The sequence below is a fragment of the Neovison vison genome, chromosome 13 (assembly GCF_020171115.1).
Source record: "Neovison vison isolate M4711 chromosome 13, ASM_NN_V1, whole genome shotgun sequence".
NCBI classification, from domain to species: Eukaryota; Metazoa; Chordata; class Mammalia; order Carnivora; family Mustelidae; genus Neogale; species Neogale vison.
This window is the reverse complement of record NC_058103.1, coordinates 29892485-29914690: the sequence shown is the minus strand read 5'-3', so window position 1 is coordinate 29914690 and position 22206 is coordinate 29892485. Positions and strand designations below refer to the sequence as shown.

The window sequence follows — 22206 nt, the reverse complement described above, 5'->3', positions numbered from 1 at the left end:
GTCTGGGACAATCTGAGACCTTCCAAATGCTTTCCTCCTGCGTGTCCGCTCCCTGCTGGTTACACACCGGGCGTGTGGCCTGTGCAAGGCGATCATCACTGGCGACAGGTTGGCGGGGGTGGAGGGGGGTTCCTGCACCTGTTAGGTCCACCAAAGGCTTATGAGGGGCACTTGTCAGGTATCTGGGGACTGACTGAGGGGCCAGAGGTGAGAGCACGCATGTGGGCTGGATACAGCACTGTGGCCAGGGAAAGATTTTGGTGAGACTGACTGTAGGCTCTGAATAAACCCGTGGGCATTTCCTTGTCATCCAGACTAAAACCGTGATTGATCATCAGCTCAGGTTTAAGGCAGAACGTAGTCATTGTGGTCTTGCATTTATTTATGTCTATGGATTAGGACCTCTGGAGCCAAGGAAAAGGTTTCCAGGTAACAAAAGGCTTTAGTGTGAAATTCTTTCCATTTTAGACATTGATGAAGTTCTGTACTTTATCAGCAAAGAGAAGGGCTTGACCATCTCCCTGCACGTGCAGTGCCAAACCTTAAGCATATTCTTAGGACTGTGGATCTGAGTGCTCTCAGGGGTCCCCGAGGCCCAGTCCCCCAACCTGTCCTGCCCACCTTCAGGCTGGAAGGTGATAACGGGACGGGGGTGTGTGTGCAGCTTTGGTTGAGAGAATGCCCAGCCTCCACACCTGAGACTCCGCTGTGATCTCGGGAAAAGCCATGTTGAGCTGCTTCTCGGGAGAAATATTAGGACAAGATCACACATCACTCCACACACAGGTTACACCCAGGGACTGGAAATGAACCACGACACTAATTCCTGGGGCTCCGGCTGGGTTTGCTCCTCCCAGCGGTTGCTAGGGATACGTTGGGCCATTTTTTCCCAGAGTGAGTGGGTGCCGGTAAGTCTGTCAAGAAAACCGAGCTATTGGTGGCTTGTCGCCTCTCCCCCCAGTAGAACAGGACATGATAAGAAAGGGAGAGCCCGTGGAATTTTTCAGCTGGCAGCAACCTTGCACATCACCCAGCTCATGGCATCGGAAAGTAGAGAGACGGTTTCGTAGATACGGAGACCAAGCCTGCGAGACAAGAGTTGGCCGGTCGGAACCACACCTCTCTGGGTGACGGAGCCCATGTGGAGCCCAGTATCTGACTCTGTTTACTTACGTGATCAAAACCGATTAGGCCGGCTGAGGAGGGTGTGTGCGGCCTCAACCATCATCGGAGAGACAAAGATGCCAAACGGCAAAATAGTAGTGTTTTGGCAAAATGGAGACAGACTGGAAGGGCAGAGGCAAGGGAGAACGGGTATTGGGACTGGCTGTTTTGGGGTTGTGAGAAAATAGAATGGTAAGGCCTTTCTGTGGGGCAATTTATTAAGGAAGGAGGGACGTGCATACTTAGCCATGAGGTGTTCTCTGTAGCAGTGTTCACATCAAAATAGTGAAGACTTGAACCCTTGAAGGGGATTGATTAAGTGTTTGGCCTTTGAACAAAGTCAATACGAGACCATCACAAATGATGCATACTGGGGCGCTTGCTTGGGGGGCTCAGTCGATTGGCTAAGCGTCTGCCTTCAGCTTGGGTTGTGATCTCAGGGTCCTGGGATCGAGCCCGGCGTCGAACTCTCTGCTCAGCTGGGAGCCTGCTTATCCCTTTCCCTCTGCCCCTCTCCTCACTTGTGCTCACTCACCCTCTTCCTCTCTCTCTCGCAAAAACCATAAAAAAAAATTGTCACGTATATATTTGGTATTTGTTCTAGAATACTTCAGCCAAACACTGATACAGAGGACGTGGGGGAGGGGTGTGGAACCCATGGGTAAACTGTTGATTCTGTGAGGTTGGGGGCGGGGTTTGCAGCTGCACTCCCTTGTCTGTTCGACGTTCTGTATGATGGAAAGGTGGAGTTACATGCAGCCTTATTTTGGAGGACTCGGTATTTCCCATGGGGAATACTCTCTCCCCTGTGCTTTGCTTCCCACACACAAAAAAGAGCTGCTGGTTCTGCCGTTCATTCATTATCATGAGAGGATATTTATGTTATCGGAATGGAAAAGGGCCACAGATAGCTACGGATGGAATTTTCATTTGTTAAAAAATCACCCATATGAAGAAAACAGATGGGAGTGTGTCAACCTAGATGAATATCGCTGGGCAGAAAGACGACCGTTTTTCTAGCTGGGTTTCCCCTCCCTTCCCCCTGCAGCAGGCAGAGATCCCCGGTGAAACTTCACGAACAGTTGAGCTTAACCAGATATGTTCTTTTGGTTTAGGGAAGAGCATGGAAGAAATCAAGAAGCTGCTGCTGCTGGTGCTGGGCTGTGCCGTCCAGGTAAGGACTGGGCGGGGAGGGGAGGTCCTCCTCTCAGCCGTCTTGGGCTGGGATTCCCGAGGGAGGAGTTCTAGGGTTCCTGAGAGCGCGGTGGCCACTATGTCTGGCACAAGACACCATGGGCCAGACAGCAGGTGGGGACCCGTGGACCAGGATGCTGATAGTACCCTGTTCCCAGTATCGAAGCATCTAGAGATCTAGAGGAGCATCAGTAAACTAGGGCCTTTGGCCACGTTGGCTTGTGGCCACCTTTTAAAAAAAAAAAAAAATCTGGCCCTTTACCGATGAAGTTGGCCAGCTTCTGGTCTAGACCCAGTGTTCTTGTTCTTTGCTTATTTAAGAATCCCCCGGAGAGCTGATTTAAATTACAGATTTCAGCACCCCCACCCCACCCCCCAACCCGACCTGGTGTTGTCAGTCTGGGATGAGCTTTTTCAAAATCACACCCCTAGGTGATTCTGCTGTAGGTCTGATGCGGGGTCCTCTGACAACTTCTAGAGAAACTTCCATGGGAGGGCTGGTGGGTGGACAGGAGCTTGCTTGGTTGTGAGGGAGAAAGCCAGGAGAAGGCTTGGGTAACTGGCCAGTTTGGTCTGAAACCGTACTTAGGCAGTGGGGTGGCCCTAGGTCACCCTCACACGATGCTTCCTTTAATACCTGTCACCCTCCACAGTGTGAGAAGAAAGAGGAATTTATCGAAAGAATCAAACAGCTGGACATTGAGACCCAAGCTGGGATCGTGGCCCATATACAGGAGGTAGGTGTGTGGCTCTGGGGGGTGTGGCTGTAGACTGCTCCTGTGACCACCCAGACCGGAGCACGCTCCACCGGCGAAAAGCTTACCGAGTAGATCACCTGTTAATGATCTTGCCACTAATAAGATGCAGACGCCGCAGACACATTGATTCTATTTGGAAAGGTAACTCTCGGCAAGCTAAAACGGGATAAAAATAAGAAAAAAAAATTTTTTAAACCCTCAATCAAGTCTTCTTTTGCCTCTTCTTCTTGCCTAATATGGACTCAGACTATTTTTAAGAGCTGTCAAGTGGTTTAGGCTCAGAATTTGATTTACAGACCCTGAGGATGTCTTCTGGCAAATGGCACCCTCCTTCGAATGGTGGATCTTTATAGAGAGAGATTCTCCGCCTCTGTTGGTGACATGGCAGAGAAACAAGCCGCCCCCATTTGGGGAGGTAAAACCCAGCAAGTCCCAGGGGGCTGTGAGGAAACCAGCAGGCCTCCTGGGTCAGGAGGGCTCTGCACCAAGAGCAGCTCCTTCACCATTGTCCTTAGGTGGACGTGGTTTCGTTGGAAAGTGAGCCTGGAGAGGCAAGAGCCCACCTGATTTCCTCCCTCAACCACCACCCTCCCCTGTCCCCAGAAGGAGCACTGTATGCTTTAATCACATCCGGAGATACAGTTCAGCCTGCGGTGAAGACACGAAAAAGACACAAGCGGGAGCTCATAGGAGCAGGTGGATAACTGGCAGGGGCAGCTGGGGGCAGAGCTCCCCATGCCAGCACGAGGGACCGCAGCTCCTGGGCCCGGGGGCTCCCACAGCTGCGCAGGGCGTGGTGCGTGGGGCTGGTGAGCTCTGAGCCAGGATTGGAAGCAGGAGATGGAGGCAGCTCGTCACAGGGAGGGGTCCGTCAGGGAAAGTCAGTAATGTAGCAGATATTCTCAGCCCCCGTATCAGGCTGAGCGACGGTGAGCTTCAGAATGATTCTGCTCTTTAATTTTCCTTGCACGTCTGTGTATTTGGAAAATAGTGTTTATTCCGGGACCTGGGTCCTTGAGACTCGCTGGTTCTTTCCACTTGCTGCCTTTCCTGCTCAGACAGCGGGTTATTAGAGATAGAAGGGATGTAGCCAGAAAGGAGTCCTGTATCTCTCTCAGGCTGGTGAAGGGGCCTGGCCTTCATGGTGGGCTGGGTGCTGCTTAGACGTCCAGCTGTGCAGAGCTGGGGGAGGATGGGCACCAGCCTTTAAAAGTTCCTTGGGCCACTGACGTATTCCTGGGGTTGAGCCCCTGTGCTCCTTCCTCAGAGGCCTTTCCCCAGCCTCCGCTTGAGGCAGGTCTAGCACTCAGCCTCTACTCCTCATCCTGAGCCTGCCCTGGACCACGGGCTGAGATTTCTCCTGATCCTTCATGATCAGCTGAATCTGTTTTCCTTTGTAAGGTGAGGAGAGGTAAGAAAGGGGGTGCCTTTTGAGAAACTAAAGGCCCCTATCTTTCTTTCTTTCTTTTTTTTTCTTTTAAGATTTTATTTATCTGAGAGAGAGAGAGCATGAGCAGGGGGAGCAGGAGACGGAGAAGCTTAGCAGGGAGCCCAATGTAGGACTTGATCCCAGGACCCTGGGATCATGACCTGAGCCAAAGGCAGACACTAAACCGACTGAGCCATCTAGGTGCCCCCTCTGCCTTTCATTTTTGTTTAACTATTTTCTGTCTCTCTGCACGGCTCTGAAATATTTAAGAACGTTTTTGGTGTGCCGCACTGAGTGGATAGCCCTGATTTTTTATTTTCCTGTTGAAAATAAAACTTCTCTTCCCAAACTGAAACATCAGATACTCAAAACAGGGGGCTTGTGCACCCTTGGCAGGTCTGGAAGGGGAGGAGGTGAGAAGTCAGGCCGGCAGAAGCCACAGAGAGGCAGCCCAGTACAGACGTAGCAATGGGCCTCCACTCAAACCTGTCGGAAAGGGGAAGAGCTCACGTGACCTTTGGGGATGAGATACAGTCTTACCTAAGATTGCTTTAGATTGATTCAGACCTATCCCCCCCCCCCCACTAAAATTGTCGTGTGCCCAACATTCTGGCAGAAGAGTTTGATTTAACATTTGGTGTATTCCCATTGGGTTGGAAGTAGTAACACACGGTCCCTCTCCTCCCCCTTAGAGCCCCTGAGGCTTCCCTGCCTTGTGATGGAAGCTGGCAGTGCTCCGGGAACAGCGTCAGAGGACTCTTTAGGGAAATACCGTACTGGAGGAGTGCTTTTTGGCATTAAAGCCAACCCCCAGGTCCTCATTTTAGGCGGTGTTGAAAGCGGGAGTGACTTACCAGGGGAAGCTGGCACCTCCTTACTCAGCCCCCTTCCCACAGCAGAGGGCTGGTCCGTGAAGGCTTGCTGGTGTCGGTGGGGCATGTCAGTCATGGATGCTCCTGGCCGGCCTCCGCAGCGCCTCCCACTGTGCCCACAGGTGACCCACAACCAGGAGAACGTGTTTGACCTGCAGTGGCTGGAGCTCCCGGACGTGGCCCCAGAGGAGCTGGAGGCCCTCTCAAGGAACATGGTGTTTCATCTCAGGAGGCTCATCGATGAACGAGACGAATGCACAGAGGTGCGTCCCCTGACATCAGCGGGAGAAGGTTCTAGAAATGCCGAGCTGGTCGAGGGGGGGGCTCCTCCATTCATATGCTCCTGGTCGTCCCACTGAATATTTTGTCTCTTGAAACTCCTACCCCCTTTCTCCTGCCTCCCTCTCTCGGGGTGTCTGGCTCCCAGCGGGGGTTTTACTCCTTGTCTTCTGACGTGTGTGGCCGCGTTGCGGGGGGGCACGGGCACCGTGTGGGCTGCTCTGGTGAGACTGCTCCCCCACCTCCCCCGCCGCAGTTGATCGTGGACCTGACCCAGGAGCGGGACTACCTGCAGGCGCAGCAGCCGCCCAGCCCGCTCAAGTCGTCCAGCACCGAGTCCACCCCCAGCCCCACCAGCAGCCTCTCCAGCGAGGACAAGCAGCACCTGGCCGTGGAGCTGGCCGACACCAAGGCCAGGCTGCGCCGTGTCAGGCAGGAACTGTGAGTCTCCAGTGACCCCAGGCTGCCGTTCTGCTGTCGTGTGGGGGCTCGCCAGCCCAGTGTCTGTCGTGCCATTTCCCTTGGCGCGGTGTGGCCGACCGGAGCCCGCTGGTGTGGGACCCAGTGTCAGCGGGGCTTGGCTCTGCCCCGAGCTTGGTCGCAGTTTGAACGTGGCCCGGTCGCCTCCCTGTCTGGACTCCTGTGAGTCCAGGTTACAGATTGTCTGTCCACACCCGTCTGGTCAGGGGCAGGAATGATCACACCCAGGGAGGTTTTCTTGCCTGGAGGGAGGACGTGGCTCCCCCCATCAGGTGAACCTGTTGTCCCCTCTTTCCTGCAGCAGGTGAAGTGACATTCACTTCACCCCACCCTGGGAGCTGCCCGCCTCCCCCTGGCTGCCTGCCTGGCTGTGGGGGGTGCACCTGTAGTTAGAGCCTTCTTTCCTGCCTGCATGCACCCTCAGAAGGAAATCCGGTGTCTGGTGGGGGGTGTTTGAGAGCAGGTTTTTAAAGGTTAGAAATGGGAGAAGAATTTGAGTAGGAACATTTTGGCGGGCTCAGTCTGCAGACTGCCCTCCTGGCTCCCGGAAGTGCCCTCTTCCCCCTCCCTCCTGTGGTCTCGTGAGGTGGGGGCGGCTGGTGGGGGTGCTGAGAAGGGCTCACCGTGGTGCCTTCACGTCACCCCCAGGGAGGAGAAGACGGAGCAGCTTGGGGACACCAGGCACGAGGTGGACCAGCTGGTGCTAGAGCTGCAGAAGGTCAAGCAGGAGGTGAGTGGGAGGGGCTTTGCGCATGTTTGGGGAGTGGAGGACTGTGCACATGTCTGGGGGGGCTCCCCCAGAACTGTGGCCTGGAGGTTTGGGAATGCAGCTGCAGGAACTTCCAGCAAAGGCCTCTGTTTCTGTCTGGCCCAAAGCAGCAGGGCCTGAGAGCCAGTTGTCCTAAGAACTGCTTTGGTGGGGGAGTGACCCTGTGTGTGGGGGACCCCTCCCAACATGCACCTGCTCGGGCACCAGAACCTGGCTTCTCCTGGGGCGTCCTGGAAACGTTACACCCCTGGGGCTCGACCCCTTCTCCTTCTGCGGAGGGATGCCCTGAGCTGGGTTCCCCTGCCTTTTCCCACCTTCCAGAACATCCAACTGGCGGCTGACGCCCGCTCTGCTCGCGCCTACCGAGACGAGCTAGACTCCCTGAGGGAGAAGGCGAACCGCGTGGAGAGGCTGGAGATGGAGCTCGTGCGCTGCAAGGAGAAGCTGCATGACGTGGACTTCTACAAGGCCCGCATGGAGGTGAGCCCACGCCTCCCAGGTGCACCTGCCAGGTGTGGGGAAAAGGGAGCCATGGGATCTCTACAGCAATGCTTCCCTGGAAGGTCCCCCTCTGTGCTCCCTGCCTGGCTGGAGGTGGGGAGGGCAGGGGGAGGAGGGAGAGCTCCTGTAATGAAGTCCTCTGATTTCTTTTAGGGTTTTTCTTTTTCTTCTTCTTGCTGTTTTCGGTGGTTAACTCTTGCCGGAACTCCGTTTCTTCATCCTTAAAATAGAGATAGTCCTACCACTTCATGAGTTGGTTTTTTTTTTTTTCAGATGAAAGGGGCAGAATTCCTGGCACTTGGACTGGTCCCATAGTAAGCCCTCAGTCGTGGAACCCACTCGGATCCTGAGGTTCTGGGTGGATGGTGCCGGGGAGGGCATCGGGGCTGACGGGACTGGAGACCAAGACCCAGGTGGGGTCCCTGATGCCTCAGTCGTTCACCTTGACTGCCTCATGTCAGCTGCAGGTTCTAGGACCCTCCTTTCCAAGGCTTTGGGGGCTTTTGCCCCCATCACTAACCCTGGGGGCTCTGGAAGTAGTTGTTCTGGGCTGGTAGAACAAGTGGGCTTGTTTGGTAAGAAATAATCCCAGTTGCCACCCAGGAGGTTTTGAGGGGACTGAGCACAGATCTGGGGAGCACAGTGGTCCTCTCCCAGCCGTGCTGCTGGCAGACATGCTTGGGGAAGGCTGTGGGGCTGAAGACCAGACAGGCTCTCCTGCAGCAGGCGGGCCCAGCCTCGGGGCCATGGGAGGAGGGTGGGAGGCTGTAGGGGCAGGGCCTGTTTGTTGCCCAAGGAATATCTGTTCCCTGAGGAATGTGACACCCCACCTCCTGCGGAGAAGGCGCCTTTGGTGCTGCTGCCTTGGCCTGAGCCTGGGGTGCGGGTGGGACGCCAGCTCTGTCTTTGTTCTGGAAATGGTTGGCTGGCTGGCTGGCGGTGCTGAATTTGAAAAGCATAAATCCTGGGACAGACAGGTTCTGGGACGTGGGCACACGGCAGGGCCTCTCCTCACTTACTAGAAATGCCGTAGTTGGGAGGAGAGATAGTCCTTCATGTTTGCCCAGACCACTGCCCTCGCCGTGCCTCCTGCACACTGGTGCCTGGGGGGGGAGCAGGGGGGTTACCCGATGCAGCCCCCAGGTGGGATCGGGGGCAGAGTGTGATTCCCACCTCTTCCCCCAGCTCTGCCCCGTGGGGTGGTGGGTGTCAGGATCCAGCCTCTAATCTCTGTGTTCATGCCTGGCCCTGTCCGAGCCGCCTTGTGCAGTCCTCCAGACACAGCCCCAGGAGCGTCTGTGGCGTGTGAGGCTGGAGCAGCAGCGAAGGATCTAGATGCAGGATGACACGTGCCCCTGCTTCACGGAGCTCCCAGACTTTCAGGGTTTCTCCTGGGACCCCCAGTCTGATTTCTCCAGTTCTCATCTCCTGTTTCATGGCTCTCTGCGGCAACCACGACATTTTTCACCTTGATGCATGTCCTAGTAAAGAGCTACCGTGAAACTGATAGTGCCTGAAATTTTGCTTTAGTTTTTTTTAGCCACGAAAGAAATAGCGTGCATCTCCGTGAGGTGTTTACTTGGGGGCAGGTGGCAGGTGTGCAGATGCTTTGCCGTCCAGGCTGGCTAATGCCCTGGGACTGGTCCACAGAGTTCAGACTGCCGCAGAGAGAATGAGTCGTGCTGTGCTGTGATGCCCGTGATAAGAGGGGTCAGCGGACGGCAGTACGTGGGCACTCCTCCTTAGATCTGAAGTAGTTACATGAGCCTTGCTCACTGTCTGGAGGGGAGTCCCAGGCCTCCGCGTGGAAGGTACCTGCCATCCTCAGGAAGCGGGTCAGTGAGGGGAACAGTGAGGTTTCTGTTTCAGAAAGTACATTGGGGTTGCTGGGTGGGGAACGGATCATGGGGTGTCAGGAAGCCACGGGCTATGAGAAGTCTACCAGCCAGGTATCACCTGCCCGGATGGGCCCACCTCCTCCTGCCCGCTCCCTGCCACAAAGCCAGGAGGGGCTGAGCAGGAGTAGAGCAACAGCTGTGTGCTTTCGTTCATTTCTCACAGCAGCCCCGGGGACGCGCTGAGCTCTGGGCCATTGCATGGACCGTGCGGGGTCGATGGCCTCCCGTGCGGACCCGGGTCTGCCTCATGTTCCAGGTTCCTTTTCTGCTGCAGCTTCCCTCACTCCCACTGGCAAAGGCCTCGAGGTGGGTAGTGTGTTTGCTGTGATTGTGGCTCCATGCTCAGCATCTAGACCAGTGGACAGACACTTGCTGAAAGAATGCTGTCTGGGGTTTTCCTGGGGCAGTGTCTGCAGGGCTGGCTGCTGCTGGGCCACGTGGAGTATCCCCCTCCCAGACCCCTGCCTAGACCCCCCACCCCCAGCTGGCTGCCCACCAGAGCACTTGGCTCTGTGCTGGCTGGGAGTGAACCTGGAATGCAGCTCAGAGACCTCGAAGCAGGCTGCTTTAGGAGGAGAGCCAGCAGTATTAGGGGCCCCCAGGGATGGAAGTGGGCCATCTGGCCCCAAGTGTGGGGGCCTAGGCCTGGGCCACTTGGTCCCCCCCAGTGCTTTGTGTCAGAGACAACACTGCCTTGATGCACAGGTGTGTTGGATGGGCTTGTGTTTGTGTTTCAGTAAACAGGGTTGCCCAGCTTTTATGGAAAATCAGATTTTCCAGGGTGTGCTGATGCCCATTCCCAAGGGATTCACCATAAGATTCCCAAACAATTTCTAGACAATGAGAAGTGTGCAGTGACATACAGAAATGTGGCTGTGACTTGAGATCGACCTGCATATGCTAAAGTCAGATTAGAAAAGAGCTAAGGATGATGTGTACACATCCAAAACCAAAGACAAAATGGACAGAGGGCTGGGTAGATGGGCGGACGTGTGACAAAGAAAAAGCAGAACATTAATTACGAATCAAGGTGGTCTGTGCATGACTCAGAATACTTACTTCAAGTTTTCAGGGTACTTTAAATTTTCATAACAAAATACGGGGAGGGGTGGGAAGTAAAAAGATAGCAGTGGCCATTAACTGTTTTGAATAAGCTGATTCGGGATTAACATCAACTTACTAATGAGATAATGTAAAATATCAATCAGTTTCAAGCTGTGAAACTACTCCACGTGAGTGTTAGATCATCTTTCTCAAGATGTGGTCTGTATCCACCTGCCGCCGTGTCCGCCTCTGTTCAGGATGCCTGTTCAAAATGCAGATTCCTGGGTACCACCTTTGGTCCTGAGAGTGGACCGCAGGAATGTGCATTCTGCAGGCTTCGCTCCCAGATGGCTCCTCTGCTCTGCCAGCACCTGATGGACAGGTGCTTTCTCCTTCCTGCTGGCTTTTCTGGGCCAGAGATGGGGTGAGCAGGGTGGACGGCAGGTCTGTGGGTGGACCTTGGCAGGAGGCCTTCTGTGTGCCCCTGGAGCCCCTGAGGGCGGGGACTGGGTCTTAACCGGACTGCATGCCCTGGGGCCTGGCACTCACTGGGCGTTTCATAATCACCCCACAAGTCGGGCAGAGCCCCATTGCTCAGCAATGGAGAGACTTAGCCTGGGGAGAAAGACAGGAAGGATCAAGAGCTCTTGTCCCCTCCAGGAGGGAGCGGTGTTGGGTGTGAACGGGCTGGAGGACAGCAAGACAAGCATGATTGTTGTGTTCGTGCCCGCTCATGCTGTGGATACCTACCCCATAGGGGACCCATTTCTATACACAGGGCGTGGCAGGTGGCCCAGGTGCCTTCCCGGAGATCCCAGCCAGTTTCACTGAGGAGAAACATGGTAACCTGTGTCATGGTGGGCAGCATGTATTAGTGCCCCATGGGAGGAAACTTTCGATCAAAGGCCTTGGAGTTCAGGGTGAGGGCAGGGTTAATTTTGGTTTGAAAAATATGGACTATGAGTTTCCACGTTTTGTCATTACACTCCTGGCTGCTCCTCTGTGGCTCATTGTCTGGTTTGTACGAGGGCTCACGCAGCAGGAGACCAGCGTGGAGGGAAGCCACGGTGGGTGCACCGGTGGTCCCTGACTCCCCTTTGCAAGTAGGTGACCCGCCTCGCTCCTGCCAGCAGGGCATGTGGGAGGAGGACAGAGGCAGAGCTGCTTCCTGGAGGTTCGTCTTGCCCCACAGTTTGCTTTTGGCTGAAATTCCCAACAGCAAAGGGCAGGTGCCTTGCTACTGTGTGCGTCTTAAGCAGAATAAAGGTAAGACAGGCCTTGTCCTCACTCCTCTAAGATTTATGGCTTTCTGGGCAGTGCTGGCTCCAAAGTCAACACAGTCTGAGAGGTGGAGACCGAGCAGGGCACAGTCCTAGCTGCCACACACCCTGCGGGGTTGTTGAGGGAGGCTTGCCCCCATCTGTAAAAGGGGGTGCCCTAGCATCATGTTTCCAGTGCACTTATCCTAGCGAGACACGGGAACTGACCAATCCTGCACCAAGGGTGGGGGATGCTGTTGGCAGGGCAGTTAGCAGCTGGATGCGTGAGCAGTCCACCCCAGCCCTGCCTGACCCCAGGGGCTCCCCATCCTCCAGAGCCCGTTTCCCCCCCTGCCAGCATGCTCTTGCCGCTGCCCGAAGGCAGGCTGAAGAGTGAGGGCCTCTGCCCACCTTCTCTGTCGTTGGTCATTAACCCCAGGGCCTGCCCCCAGGATGCCCTCCATAAGCATCTGAACCGGCCGCTCAGCCTCTATCTGTCCTCGTTCGTACCCCTCTCTCCTGACACCATGGTGACCCTTCTAAGAGTTCCTCAGGCATCTCTGCATTGCTCTGGGGTTAAAATCCACACTCTTCCTTGTCCGGCACTCACCCACTTCAGGTCTCCCCATGGCCCAGCTGAGGCGTCCTGGGCCCAGTCTGTCTCCCCCAGCAGGGCCAGATGAGGAGAGGGTAAGGTCAAGCTCTGCAGGTCCTTCCGAGGCTGCTCATTTCCTGTAGGCCCCCTGCACGCCCCCAGCAGTGTTCCACCTGTGGGGCTGTGATGGCCCTGTCCCCGCCGACTTGTGCCTCACTGACCTAGAGCTTGAGTCCTCGAGTATATTGTAGCTTGGAGATATCCAAACTATAGTCCATCGAGGCTGAAATCCCTCCCCCTGTCCGTTGTAAGTATAAAGTTTTATTGGAACGTCGCTACATCCTTCTATGCACAGTGTCTTCTGTGGCAGCTTTTGATAACCCTGCAGAGTTGAGGCGTTGTGACAGAAATTGATGGCCTGAAAAACCAGAGGTACACAGCTCTGGTCTGGCCCATGGTAGGCGCACAGTGAGGTTTTTAGATGAGCAGTAAGAACTGGGTTTTTGGAGCTTTTTCTGCCTGCCAGGAGTACCTACGCTCCAGCCACATCACACGTGAACCTCGGGGTGGCCCACCGGGTTTAGCGGCCTCTGTGGCTTCCTCTCACTTTCTCCAGACGGGAAAGCTGAGGGTTCGTCCACCCCTCGTGCCGCTGGCCCTGCCAGTAAGGAGGCGCACCTGACGTTGAAACACGTGTGTCTGTTTGCAGGGCTGCGGCCTGGCTGAGGAAGGAAATAAGGGAGGGGGGCTTGTAGAGACAAAGAGGGTGTGGGGGAGCGGTGAGATGGGGGGCCTTGAGGAGGGGGTGATGGCGGAAGGGCAGGGGCGCCTGGCCTCCAGCAGCCCATGTGGGAATTCGGACAGCATGCCGTAAGCGGGGAAGGTTCAGACTCCGGGAACAGAGCAGGAACCTCGGAGCCTTGATCTTCCGTTTCCACCAGCCACTTTGCGTTTCTCTGTGTTCTAAGGAGTTCTGATAAAATTTGGTACGGCGTGAAGTTAAAGCAGGCTAGATCCGATGCTGGGCTTACACTTCAGTCTACCACGCTTCTGGAACCTTCCATGGAGTTTAGCAGACCACGGTGCAAAGGGCCGAGCAGATGGTGTTTTGCCAGGAGGTGATCTCTATGGAGTGAACAGGAGGTCCGCCTGCCAGAGTGGAGGGCCCTGTCTCCCTCCCGAGGACACCTCTGGGCTGGGTGCTGCAGTCTGAGCTTAGCGGGAAGGAGCTGGTTGTGTCTTTGATTCTGCCCCCACACCCTAGGCCCACCCCACTGCCGCCTCTGCTGTTTGGTGCTCATTGGGGTCAAGCAGGCCCCATGGAAATGAGTCTCTGCCTGCTGCTGGTGGATGGAGGCTCGGAGGCTGCCAGGCTGACCGGTGTCTTCCAGGGGTGTGAGGAGATGGTGACAGCCCCTTTGCTCCCCGGGCCTCGGACGTCGCGTCTGGAGTACATCCCGGGCATTACCGAACCTGATCCCAGGTCCGCCCTGTCAGTGTTAGAGAGGGAGGGATCCCTGATGGAGGGAACAAACTCTTGCCGCACGTCCCATGGCTAACGGCGCATTGGCAGGTCTGGGATCCAGAGCCTGTCAGTCTATATCCCCGGTCCCTGCTCCCGGTCACCGTGCCAGATTAGCGGTGGCAACTCTCGAGCCCTTGGGGACCAGCCATCAGGCCTGGCCTGTGACTGCTGAAATGTGGCCCCTCAGCTGTTCGCGGGGCTGGGTCAGGCCTTGAAATAGCCTCCTGGTTCAGTCGAGGTCAGGTCTGCAGGGGGGCGGGCTGGCTTTGGGCTAGTGCCCCGGCATGAGGAACGAGGCCTCTCGGTCCTCCGGGCCGAGCCCTCGGCTTGCTGTAGCAGCTCGGGCACAACTTTGCGCAGATCCGGTTCCTCGCATCTGAGGGAGTAGGGTGTATGAGGCAAGCGGAGGTGTTTCTGTTGGCTGGAATACGGTGGAGGTCGAGGTGGAGGCCAGAAGATGGGAGACATATTTGCACTTGATCTTAGCCAAAAGGCCAAGAAGCGATGACGGAGACGTATTTGGGAAGTAGTTAAAAACCGCTGTGTTCCATGCTCTGTTTCATTCCTGTACACTTTTCTCCATCCCTGACTGTTGGAGGTCGCTGAGTCCTTCAGAGCCCGTGTCACATGCCCTCTGACTGCCCCCCGCCCTCCCATGGTATGATTCAGCCAACAAGTATTATTGAACATATCTCTGAGGCCCACAAGAACAGACGTGGAACAGCCCTACCCTGGGAAGCTGACGGTCTCAGGGAGGAGCAAAGGCCATGTTGCCTCACCGTGTGTCCAGAGCACTCTGGGAGCCCAAGTACCTGGCTCCGCAGGCAGGACAGAAAGAATTTGCAAGCATTTCTCAGAGGGGGCAACCCAGGCTGGGTTTTGCATGCTGATTAGGAGTTGGTTATGAGGCTGAAGGGACAGCCTGTGCGGTGGGAGCTGAGGGCCCAGCCGTGAGGTGATATGGAAAGTGTGGCTGGCTGGGTCTGCTGGAGCTCAGGGTGTGAACTGTGGGGGCCGGAGAGGGAAGGCCAGGCCTTCTCCCTGCTCGAAACCCCTCTGTGTGCTCTAGGTCATGTCATCGTTGCTGGCTGGGGCCTCTTTGCTCCATGAGCCCCTTGAGGATGGTTTGCAGGCAGTCGAGGGCAGTGGAGAGAACACAAGTCTGGAGCTCTCGGGCCGGAATTCAAATCCCAGCTCCTCTTGAGCTTCGTGGCTTTGGGTGTATTTTTTAATTTACCCAAGTAAGTCTCTCCCTCTGTAGGAGGGGACGGTCCCTACCTCCGTCCTGGGGCTGTGGGGCCGAGTGAGGGAGGGAGGGGTGGAGAGCACCCAGTGCAGGACCAGCCTCATGGTGGACACGTTCTCTTAACAGAAAGAGGGCACTTAGGTAATCCTGGGCTTAGAGCCTTCTCAGCAGCCAGCCTTTGATCAGAACCGTGACCGCTGACCAGAAGGCACGTGGTTTCCCCTTTCCTGAGAATCTCTGATGCAGGGAAAATGAACATGCAGTGGGCAAGCAGGAGCTACCCAGCTGTCAGTGGGACAAGCCTTTGAAAACCGCCACCGAGAAAAGCAGACACGTCCCCACATCTGGGTGTTTGCATACTGTGAAGGCGTTTGGGGAAACTCAGTGCCTCCAACATTCTTAGTGGTGCTGGAAGGGCTTCGGGGAGAGGAGAAACAAAGAGGCTCTATAAGTGGGGTAGGAAGGGGAGGAGAAATGGCACCGCCTGGTGCAGGATTAAGAGTCCAGGGGCCCCTCCTACCTGAAGGGGCTCTGCGAGGAAATGGCCATCACATTCCACACCTGGCACATGCCTAACACACAAGGAGTGGGGTGCTAATTTGTGGGGGTTCCCCTCTGATTGTGACTTAAGTCTTAGAGAGTCCCCATTTCTAGAACCATTGTTTGTCCAAGAGTATGTATGTAGGATGTTCGGGTAGGAGCCGGATCTGGAACGAAAGCTCGTGCCAATCGCTCCTTTCTCCCAGGACCCTGGTCACGGAATACATGTTGAGTCCCAAGGACTGGACTCAGCCTTCGAGCCCAGGACTGTTTCTCAGCCCCACCTCTTCCTGCTTAAGGAAATGGGGCTCGGCAAGGTCCCATGTCGGTCGGCAGTGTCCACTTGTCCTCCCAGATGAGGTTGTAGGTACCAAACGCCTTCCTACCACGGCAGCACGAAGTAGGCACCCAGGACGAGTGCGCTGAAGGAGGGCCAGAGTTCAGGCAGCTGCCTGATGGTGGACTTTCTCTTCCAGTAACAACTCCCGTCTGGCCTGGTGCAGCGGGACGGTGAAGGTGCTGAGAGGTGGAGCCCCGCCCATACCCGCACCCTCTCCCCCCAGCACTGCAGCCACACCCCACCCCTGCAGCGTGTGTCTGGGCCTCGAGCTCTTGTGACCCGGGTGCCTTCCTCTGACGGTTCTCATGTGTGTTTTTGCGGAGCAGGAGCTGAGAGAAGACAACATCATTTTAATCGAGACCAAGGCCATGCTGGAGGAGCAGCTGACCGCGGCCCGGGCCCGGGGCGACAAAGTTCACGAGCTGGAGAAAGAGAACCTGCAGCTCAAGTCCAAGCTACACGACCTGGAACTGGTATTGCCACCACTCCCGCCCCCAACTCCCCCTGCCGTCACTGCATCCCCCATGGACTGGGGCAGGTTCAGGGTTACGCTCTGCCCTTCTCTGGGCTTTCGGCCTGGGCTCACGCTGCTGCTGCCACCGCCGTGGTGGTCCCGGGGGCCGTGGAGGGGGCAGCATTTGATGCCTACAAGATGGGACTCGACTGCTCATGCTTTCCTGTAAGGATGGATGTCCATGTGAGCAGGTGCATGGAGTCCCTTTATCCTGGGGGAAATGAGAGCAGGTGCCTGGGGGGCCAGGGTCTTACTCCTTCCCTCTTTCTGCACCAGGACCGGGACACAGATAAGAAGAGAATCGAGGAGCTGCTAGAGGAAAACATGGTCCTGGAGATAGCCCAGAAGCAGAGCATGAACGAGTCCGCGCACCTCGGCTGGGAGCTGGAGCAGCTGTCCAAGAACGCGGACCTGTCCGACGGTGGGTAGCACCTGGTGTCTCCAGCCGACCCGGCTGCCCCTTCTCCCTCGGCCAAGGAGCTGAACACTTGGCTCAGAATCTTCCATGTCAGTCTGTCCATTCGCCCTCAAGTAAAAAGGATTTCTTTCAAGTGCCATTTGGAACAGAGTTTCCTTGCAGTTCTCCCCCGGGAGAACATGAGGGGTCTGGCAGCCTCCTTGTTGGGACGTGAAATGCAAATTAAGTGTTGCCCGCTTTCTCATTTCCCATATGGACCATCCTAGGAGCTTCCAGATTACAGCATGCTGACCCCCAGAGGACATCTTAGGCTTCTCTGTGGATGGTTGAAAGCTCTAGATGGCAGGTGACATCCCCAGGGGCCATTAATCTCCACTGTAGCTGTACCACCGGCGTTATTTCCTCTGTTCATTTGCATAATTGGGCAAGATGGATGCAGTCTGTTTTCTGTCTCTCCGGGCTGCTCACGGGACCGGGACCTCTTTCTCTCTCCCTGTGCTTGCCCGGCGGTGGCTGCCCAGCACCCCAGACTAGGTGTTGGCCTGGGGGAAGGTGGGTGGGGCAGGAGTCGGCTGGGCAGCAGGAAGCTCTGCCTGCTGGGCAAACAATAAGCCAGTTCCTTTGTTCAAAAATAGTACTCCTGCACCTGATAGCGCCAAGTTAATGTTTACTTAGAACTTTACCGAGCATTGGTAGGGCATTGGCTGGTTTGGGGGTGGCTTTTTCAATTCTAGTACAATCCCTAAGCATAATGAAAAGGTCGCCGAGAGCAGCTGGCTGTTTCTTATCTTTGAGCTCCGAACCTAAAGTCAGTTGAGTAAATTGTTAATCTATGTGAGAAGTTAGTTCTGTCCGAGCTTTGGTGCCCCAGTGCTGTTGCGGGGGTGGGCCCGCAGGGCTGGGGGGGTCACAGGGATCCCCTGCTCTGCAAGTTGAGGTCAACTGGGGAGGACTGCTGCCCCCTGGTGGAGCAGAGAGGTAGTGCGGGCTGCTCAGACCAACCGCGAAGGGCAGCTGATGGGGTGGGTAAGCCTCACCAATTCAGACTAAAGTATGTTTGTGAGCCCCTCCAGGTCAGTGATGATGATTTCTTCTTGGTGGTCCAGCTTCTTGTGCTTATCTGGAAGCTGATGGGCATTGGTTTGAATGGCGGCATAGGGGGAGTAGAGCCTGAACATCCTGGTGTGTGTGTGCTGTGGTGGCTTCTCCAGTCAGAGCAGCTGGCTAGATGACCTCCTTTCAACCTCGGTTTCTTATCCTGCAAAATGGGGGTAACGAAGCCACCTCGCAGGATTGCTGTGAATATCCAGTGACAGGAGTCGTGAAGCGTTACACCGTGCCTGGCCCATGGGCGGGCGATCTGTGCTGAGCACCTTTCCTCTTGGTCACATCAAAACCCATCCCCCCCACGTGCATCTGCACACACAGGCATGTGCACACGCACACCCGGTTGCTGGGGATGCTGATGAGCACAGCATTCGGCGAAGAGCTGTTGGTTTTCTTTGTGATAAACTGTTGTGTCCTCATCGTGGTCTCTGAGGCCCTGCCTTTCACTGAAGAGGAAATGAGGCTTGTAATCAGTTCCATTGTTTAACTTGTGGAACCTTCGCTTTGATGCCGTGAGCACAGAGCTGCAGTCGGGAACGACCACAAAGTCTGGAGGTAGACGGCAGGGCCAGTGTCAGGATAGTGAGACTGGACCGAACGCCACAGAGCTGGATGCGGAAGATGATTAAAATGGTTAATTTTATGTTCTGTGTATTACACCACAATTTTTAAATGTTATTTTTCCCCATTGTTGCTGCAGAGGTATGGTCTGAGTGATCCCGGGTCCTGAGTCCCTGGGGTCTTAGGTCGGGCTTAGGTTGCATTTGTAGCATGGTGAGAACTGAGCCCTCCATGCATGTGTGTCCCTTGAGAATACATGTGCTGACGTGTGCGCCGGCCTGGGAGGGTTGGCAGGGCGAACGCTTCTGCCACCGTGACGTGCCTGCTGTTGCCTGGGGTCTGTAGGACATTCCGGCTTGTTGGGGCTGTTCTGCAATCCTTGGTGGGTGAGGCACGCTTCAAGAAGGATGCTGATGCCTCCAGTTCTTACGATCAGACAGAGGGTGTGAATGCACACGTTTTGTTTCCAGCTTGATGTGCTTGCTATGAAAGCCATCCCCTCTGTGTGCCTCCAGCCCCTGGCCTGATGAATAAGAAGCCGGTGGGGAGGCTGTGTTAGCAAGTGTGGTAAGGCTCCCAGAACAGAGCGTGTGGAAGTACTGACGGGACAGGTCGGGACAGGACAGCACTGATCCCGTCTTTTCTTTTCTTCTCTTTTTTTTTTTTTAAGATCTTATTTAAGAGAGAGAAAGCATAAGCCGGGGGGAGGGGCACAGAGAGATGGAGAAGCAGACTCCCCAAGTGAGCAGGGAGGAGGGGCTTGATCCCAGGACCCTGGGATCATGACCTGAGTGGAAGTCAGACGCTTAATGACTAAGCCACCCCGACACCACTGCCACCCCCCACAGTCCCTTCTTTCGTGGGCTTTCATGTATATTCCCTTCTTCCTTTCCAAAAAAGCCCCCCTGAGTTACCTTCCCAGCTTGTGGCAGGAGGGGGCCAAGAAGTTTAGTTCATGACTCTTGGGTCTGTGCCCTCTTCTTCATTTGTATTTGAGCTGTTTCGGGGCAGAATAGATATTCTGCCTTTTTCTGTCTTCAACTCACATTTTCATCTCACTTAGAATTTTAAACAAATTTACGTGTATCATCTCATTTTTTTCCAATACAGTCATGAAATTACAAAATCTGTCTAAAGGATGGCAGCTACCAGGCATACATACCCACTCAGCCACCTTACTGCTCATGGCAGACATAACTAGCCGATTACCATGCCCTTCCTGCTGAGCCTCCCAGGGCTGGCACAGAAATGTCACCGACTGGCCATCTCTGTCAGTCTCTTACGCGACTTTGTGCTTTAGCCTCTAGGAAGTCATTTGTGTTTGAGCTGAATGAATGTGCCTCCAGCCGCATCCTGAAGCTAGAGAAGGAGAACCAGAGCCTCCAGAGCACCATTCAGGGGCTGCGGGACGCGTCCCTGGCATTGGAGGAGAACAGCCTGAAGTGCGGGGAGCTGGAGAAGGAGAACCACCAGCTCAGCAAGAAGGTAACCCCAGCCAGGGGTGGGTGACCTCCTCCCCCAGCCCTTGTCTGTAGTATACAGCAGGCAGAGCACAAACGAGTAGCGAGCACACACAGCCCAGCAGAGATGCTGACTGCAGTGTAGCCACAGTCAGTTGTAATAGAGGGACAGGAAGGTCATCCACAAGAGTTGAGTGGCAGGGCTTGTCCCAGCACCACTTCTTTGAGGGTGTGTTCTACATGTGACTTGAACTCTGTGTGCCTTGTTGTCTTCATCTGTGAAATGGGGTTAACGGGAATTGTAAGGATGATAGGACTTAACTGTCTGTAGTCAAGGGTCTGGCACAGAGTAAGTGCACTATTAAAAAGCGTAGGATGGGACATGGGAGAGGAAGCAGCGATATAAGTCGTGTGTGTGTGTGTGTGTGTGTGTGTGACACGGGTGGATGGTTTTAGGGCATTGCTGGTGGTAAAACAAGGTCAGAGCTCAGTTTCTCTTGGATTATGGGATGAGGAAGAAGAGAAGGCTGAATTGTATTTGCCTTGCAGGACAACTGCTGGGTCTTTGATTTAGCACAGTAGAGCCCAGACCTCTGGGCTCTGAGGACAGACACAGCTTGCCAACTGTCTTTGCTCTGTGGTGACGAGGACCCCAGTTCATGCCAGGGTGTGCGAGGGGGCCGTTGAGAGCTAGGGGTTACCCCTGCGTGTTGGTTTCAGGGCTTCCAGACCCTTCACCCACATGGTACGGCACAGATGCTATGTGGGCTCCGAGCACACCCGCTGCCGGATCCTACCTGGGGGAGAGAGTAGGGAAGCTCTCGCTTGCCAACCGCTGTGCAGGACGGCTGCTTCAGCGGTGCAGGGGTCCGTCCTGCACACAGGTCCCGCCAGCCTCGTGTATGGAGGCTGCATTGGCAGGGGATGGGGGCTGCAGGCCAGAGACCAGGCACCCCGGTCCTGGCTATCCTGGCACTTCCTCGCTGGGTGAGGCGCGGCTGGAACAGTCTCTCCGGTCCCCTCCGGGGGCCTCCCAGCTCCAGCACTCACCCGCCTCGCCCCTTGAAGGCTTGTGTGCTCTGCAGCCTGCTGGGTGCTGGATACTTCGTGGTCTCCCAGAAGACAATGGGAAGCTCCCCCTCTCAAGCCCTGGCTCCTCATGCAAGTGGAAGGCACTGAGACGGTTTGGGGTTTTAAGTTCACGGGGGCCCAGCACAGGAAATGTCTTTATAAATGGCAATCTGACCTCAGCCAGGTCAAAAAAATTGACCTTTAGAAAGATGAGAACCTTTGACTCCGCAGGTCCTCATGGTCAGCCATAGAAAAGCGGCAGGGTAATCTCGCTGGCCCAGCTCCCAGCTGGCCTCCGACGCCACCACTCACACTTTCCTCTGCCCTCGGGGTCCGCCCCGGCCCCCCTGCTGCAGACAGGACTGGCGGTGGGGGCTCCCTGCCCGGCTTACTCCTGAGCCCCCATCTCTCGCCCCTCCCCACTTCCTCTTACATCAGTTCCCCAGGGGACAGCCCCTCCCCTGCCACAGCCCATGGGAAACATGTCTTGGCACAGCATTCCCGGTGCAAAGGAGGTGCCCCTATTCCCAGACTGGTGCCCTCTGTATCTGGTGCCGGGAACCCCGGGAGAAGGTCCTCCTGCCCCCCAGAGCACCTCTCCTCCCTGTTCTGCTCAGCCTGCCAGGGCTGGTTCTGACGTGGCGTGGATGGTTATGTTCTTTCCTTTCCCCAGCCTTGGTCACCTCACCCTGCTGTCCTTGTCTCTGTGGGCTGTGTTTCAGCCAACAGCTGGCATTTCTTGGCCCATAGGTGAACCACCGACCTGGCAGAGCCCCACAAGGGACGCGGCCCTGACACTGACTTTCCTGGAGGTAGTCCAGACAGCATAGCATAGGACGGACACGGGCCAGCGGGGACACAGTGACCTGGAGGCCCAGACCCCTGGTGCCAGCCTGGCTGTCCCCACCATCCCAAGTGTAGCCCAGGCTGTAAGCTTGCTTAGGTTTGCAATGTCTGTGGGAAACATCGTTCCCCAAAGTTAATATCCTCTGTCTCACTCACAGAACGTCTACGGACCTTAGAGAAACTGCCTTCCTCTCGTGACTGTAACTTTATGTCGATCTCATGAGAGTTTGTGCCTTGAGCCGAGAAGTAAAGAATCCTTATGTTCAGAGGAAGGGGTCAACCCTTTGGGGGAGCACAGAGCCCCATGGCTCAGAGGAAGGTCCCTGGCACCCACAT

At 55.6% G+C, this 22206-nt stretch overlaps 1 protein-coding gene across 6 annotated transcripts in view; it reads left to right on the top strand.

The window, feature by feature from the left end:
• Positions 1 to 22206, top strand: part of CCDC88C (coiled-coil domain containing 88C) — a 123570-nt gene that overhangs the window by 61549 nt on the left and 39815 nt on the right. For 4 of the 6 annotated variants that reach the window (XM_044229977.1, XM_044229976.1, XM_044229978.1 and 1 more), the window contains 9 exons: positions 2280 to 2338; positions 3012 to 3095; positions 5540 to 5680; positions 5953 to 6137; positions 6825 to 6906; positions 7267 to 7425; positions 16220 to 16366; positions 16684 to 16828; positions 19794 to 19978. In XM_044229977.1, the coding sequence (XP_044085912.1) occupies positions 2280 to 2338; positions 3012 to 3095; positions 5540 to 5680; positions 5953 to 6137; positions 6825 to 6906; positions 7267 to 7425; positions 16220 to 16366; positions 16684 to 16828; positions 19794 to 19978 (1187 nt within the window). Of the gene's footprint in view, positions 1 to 1182; positions 1206 to 2279; positions 2339 to 3011; positions 3096 to 5539; positions 5681 to 5952; positions 6138 to 6824; positions 6907 to 7266; positions 7426 to 9572; positions 9651 to 16219; positions 16367 to 16683; positions 16829 to 19793; positions 19979 to 22206 lie in introns of those variants that run through there. The other 2 variants (XM_044229979.1, XM_044229980.1) reach the window with 2 other exon arrangements.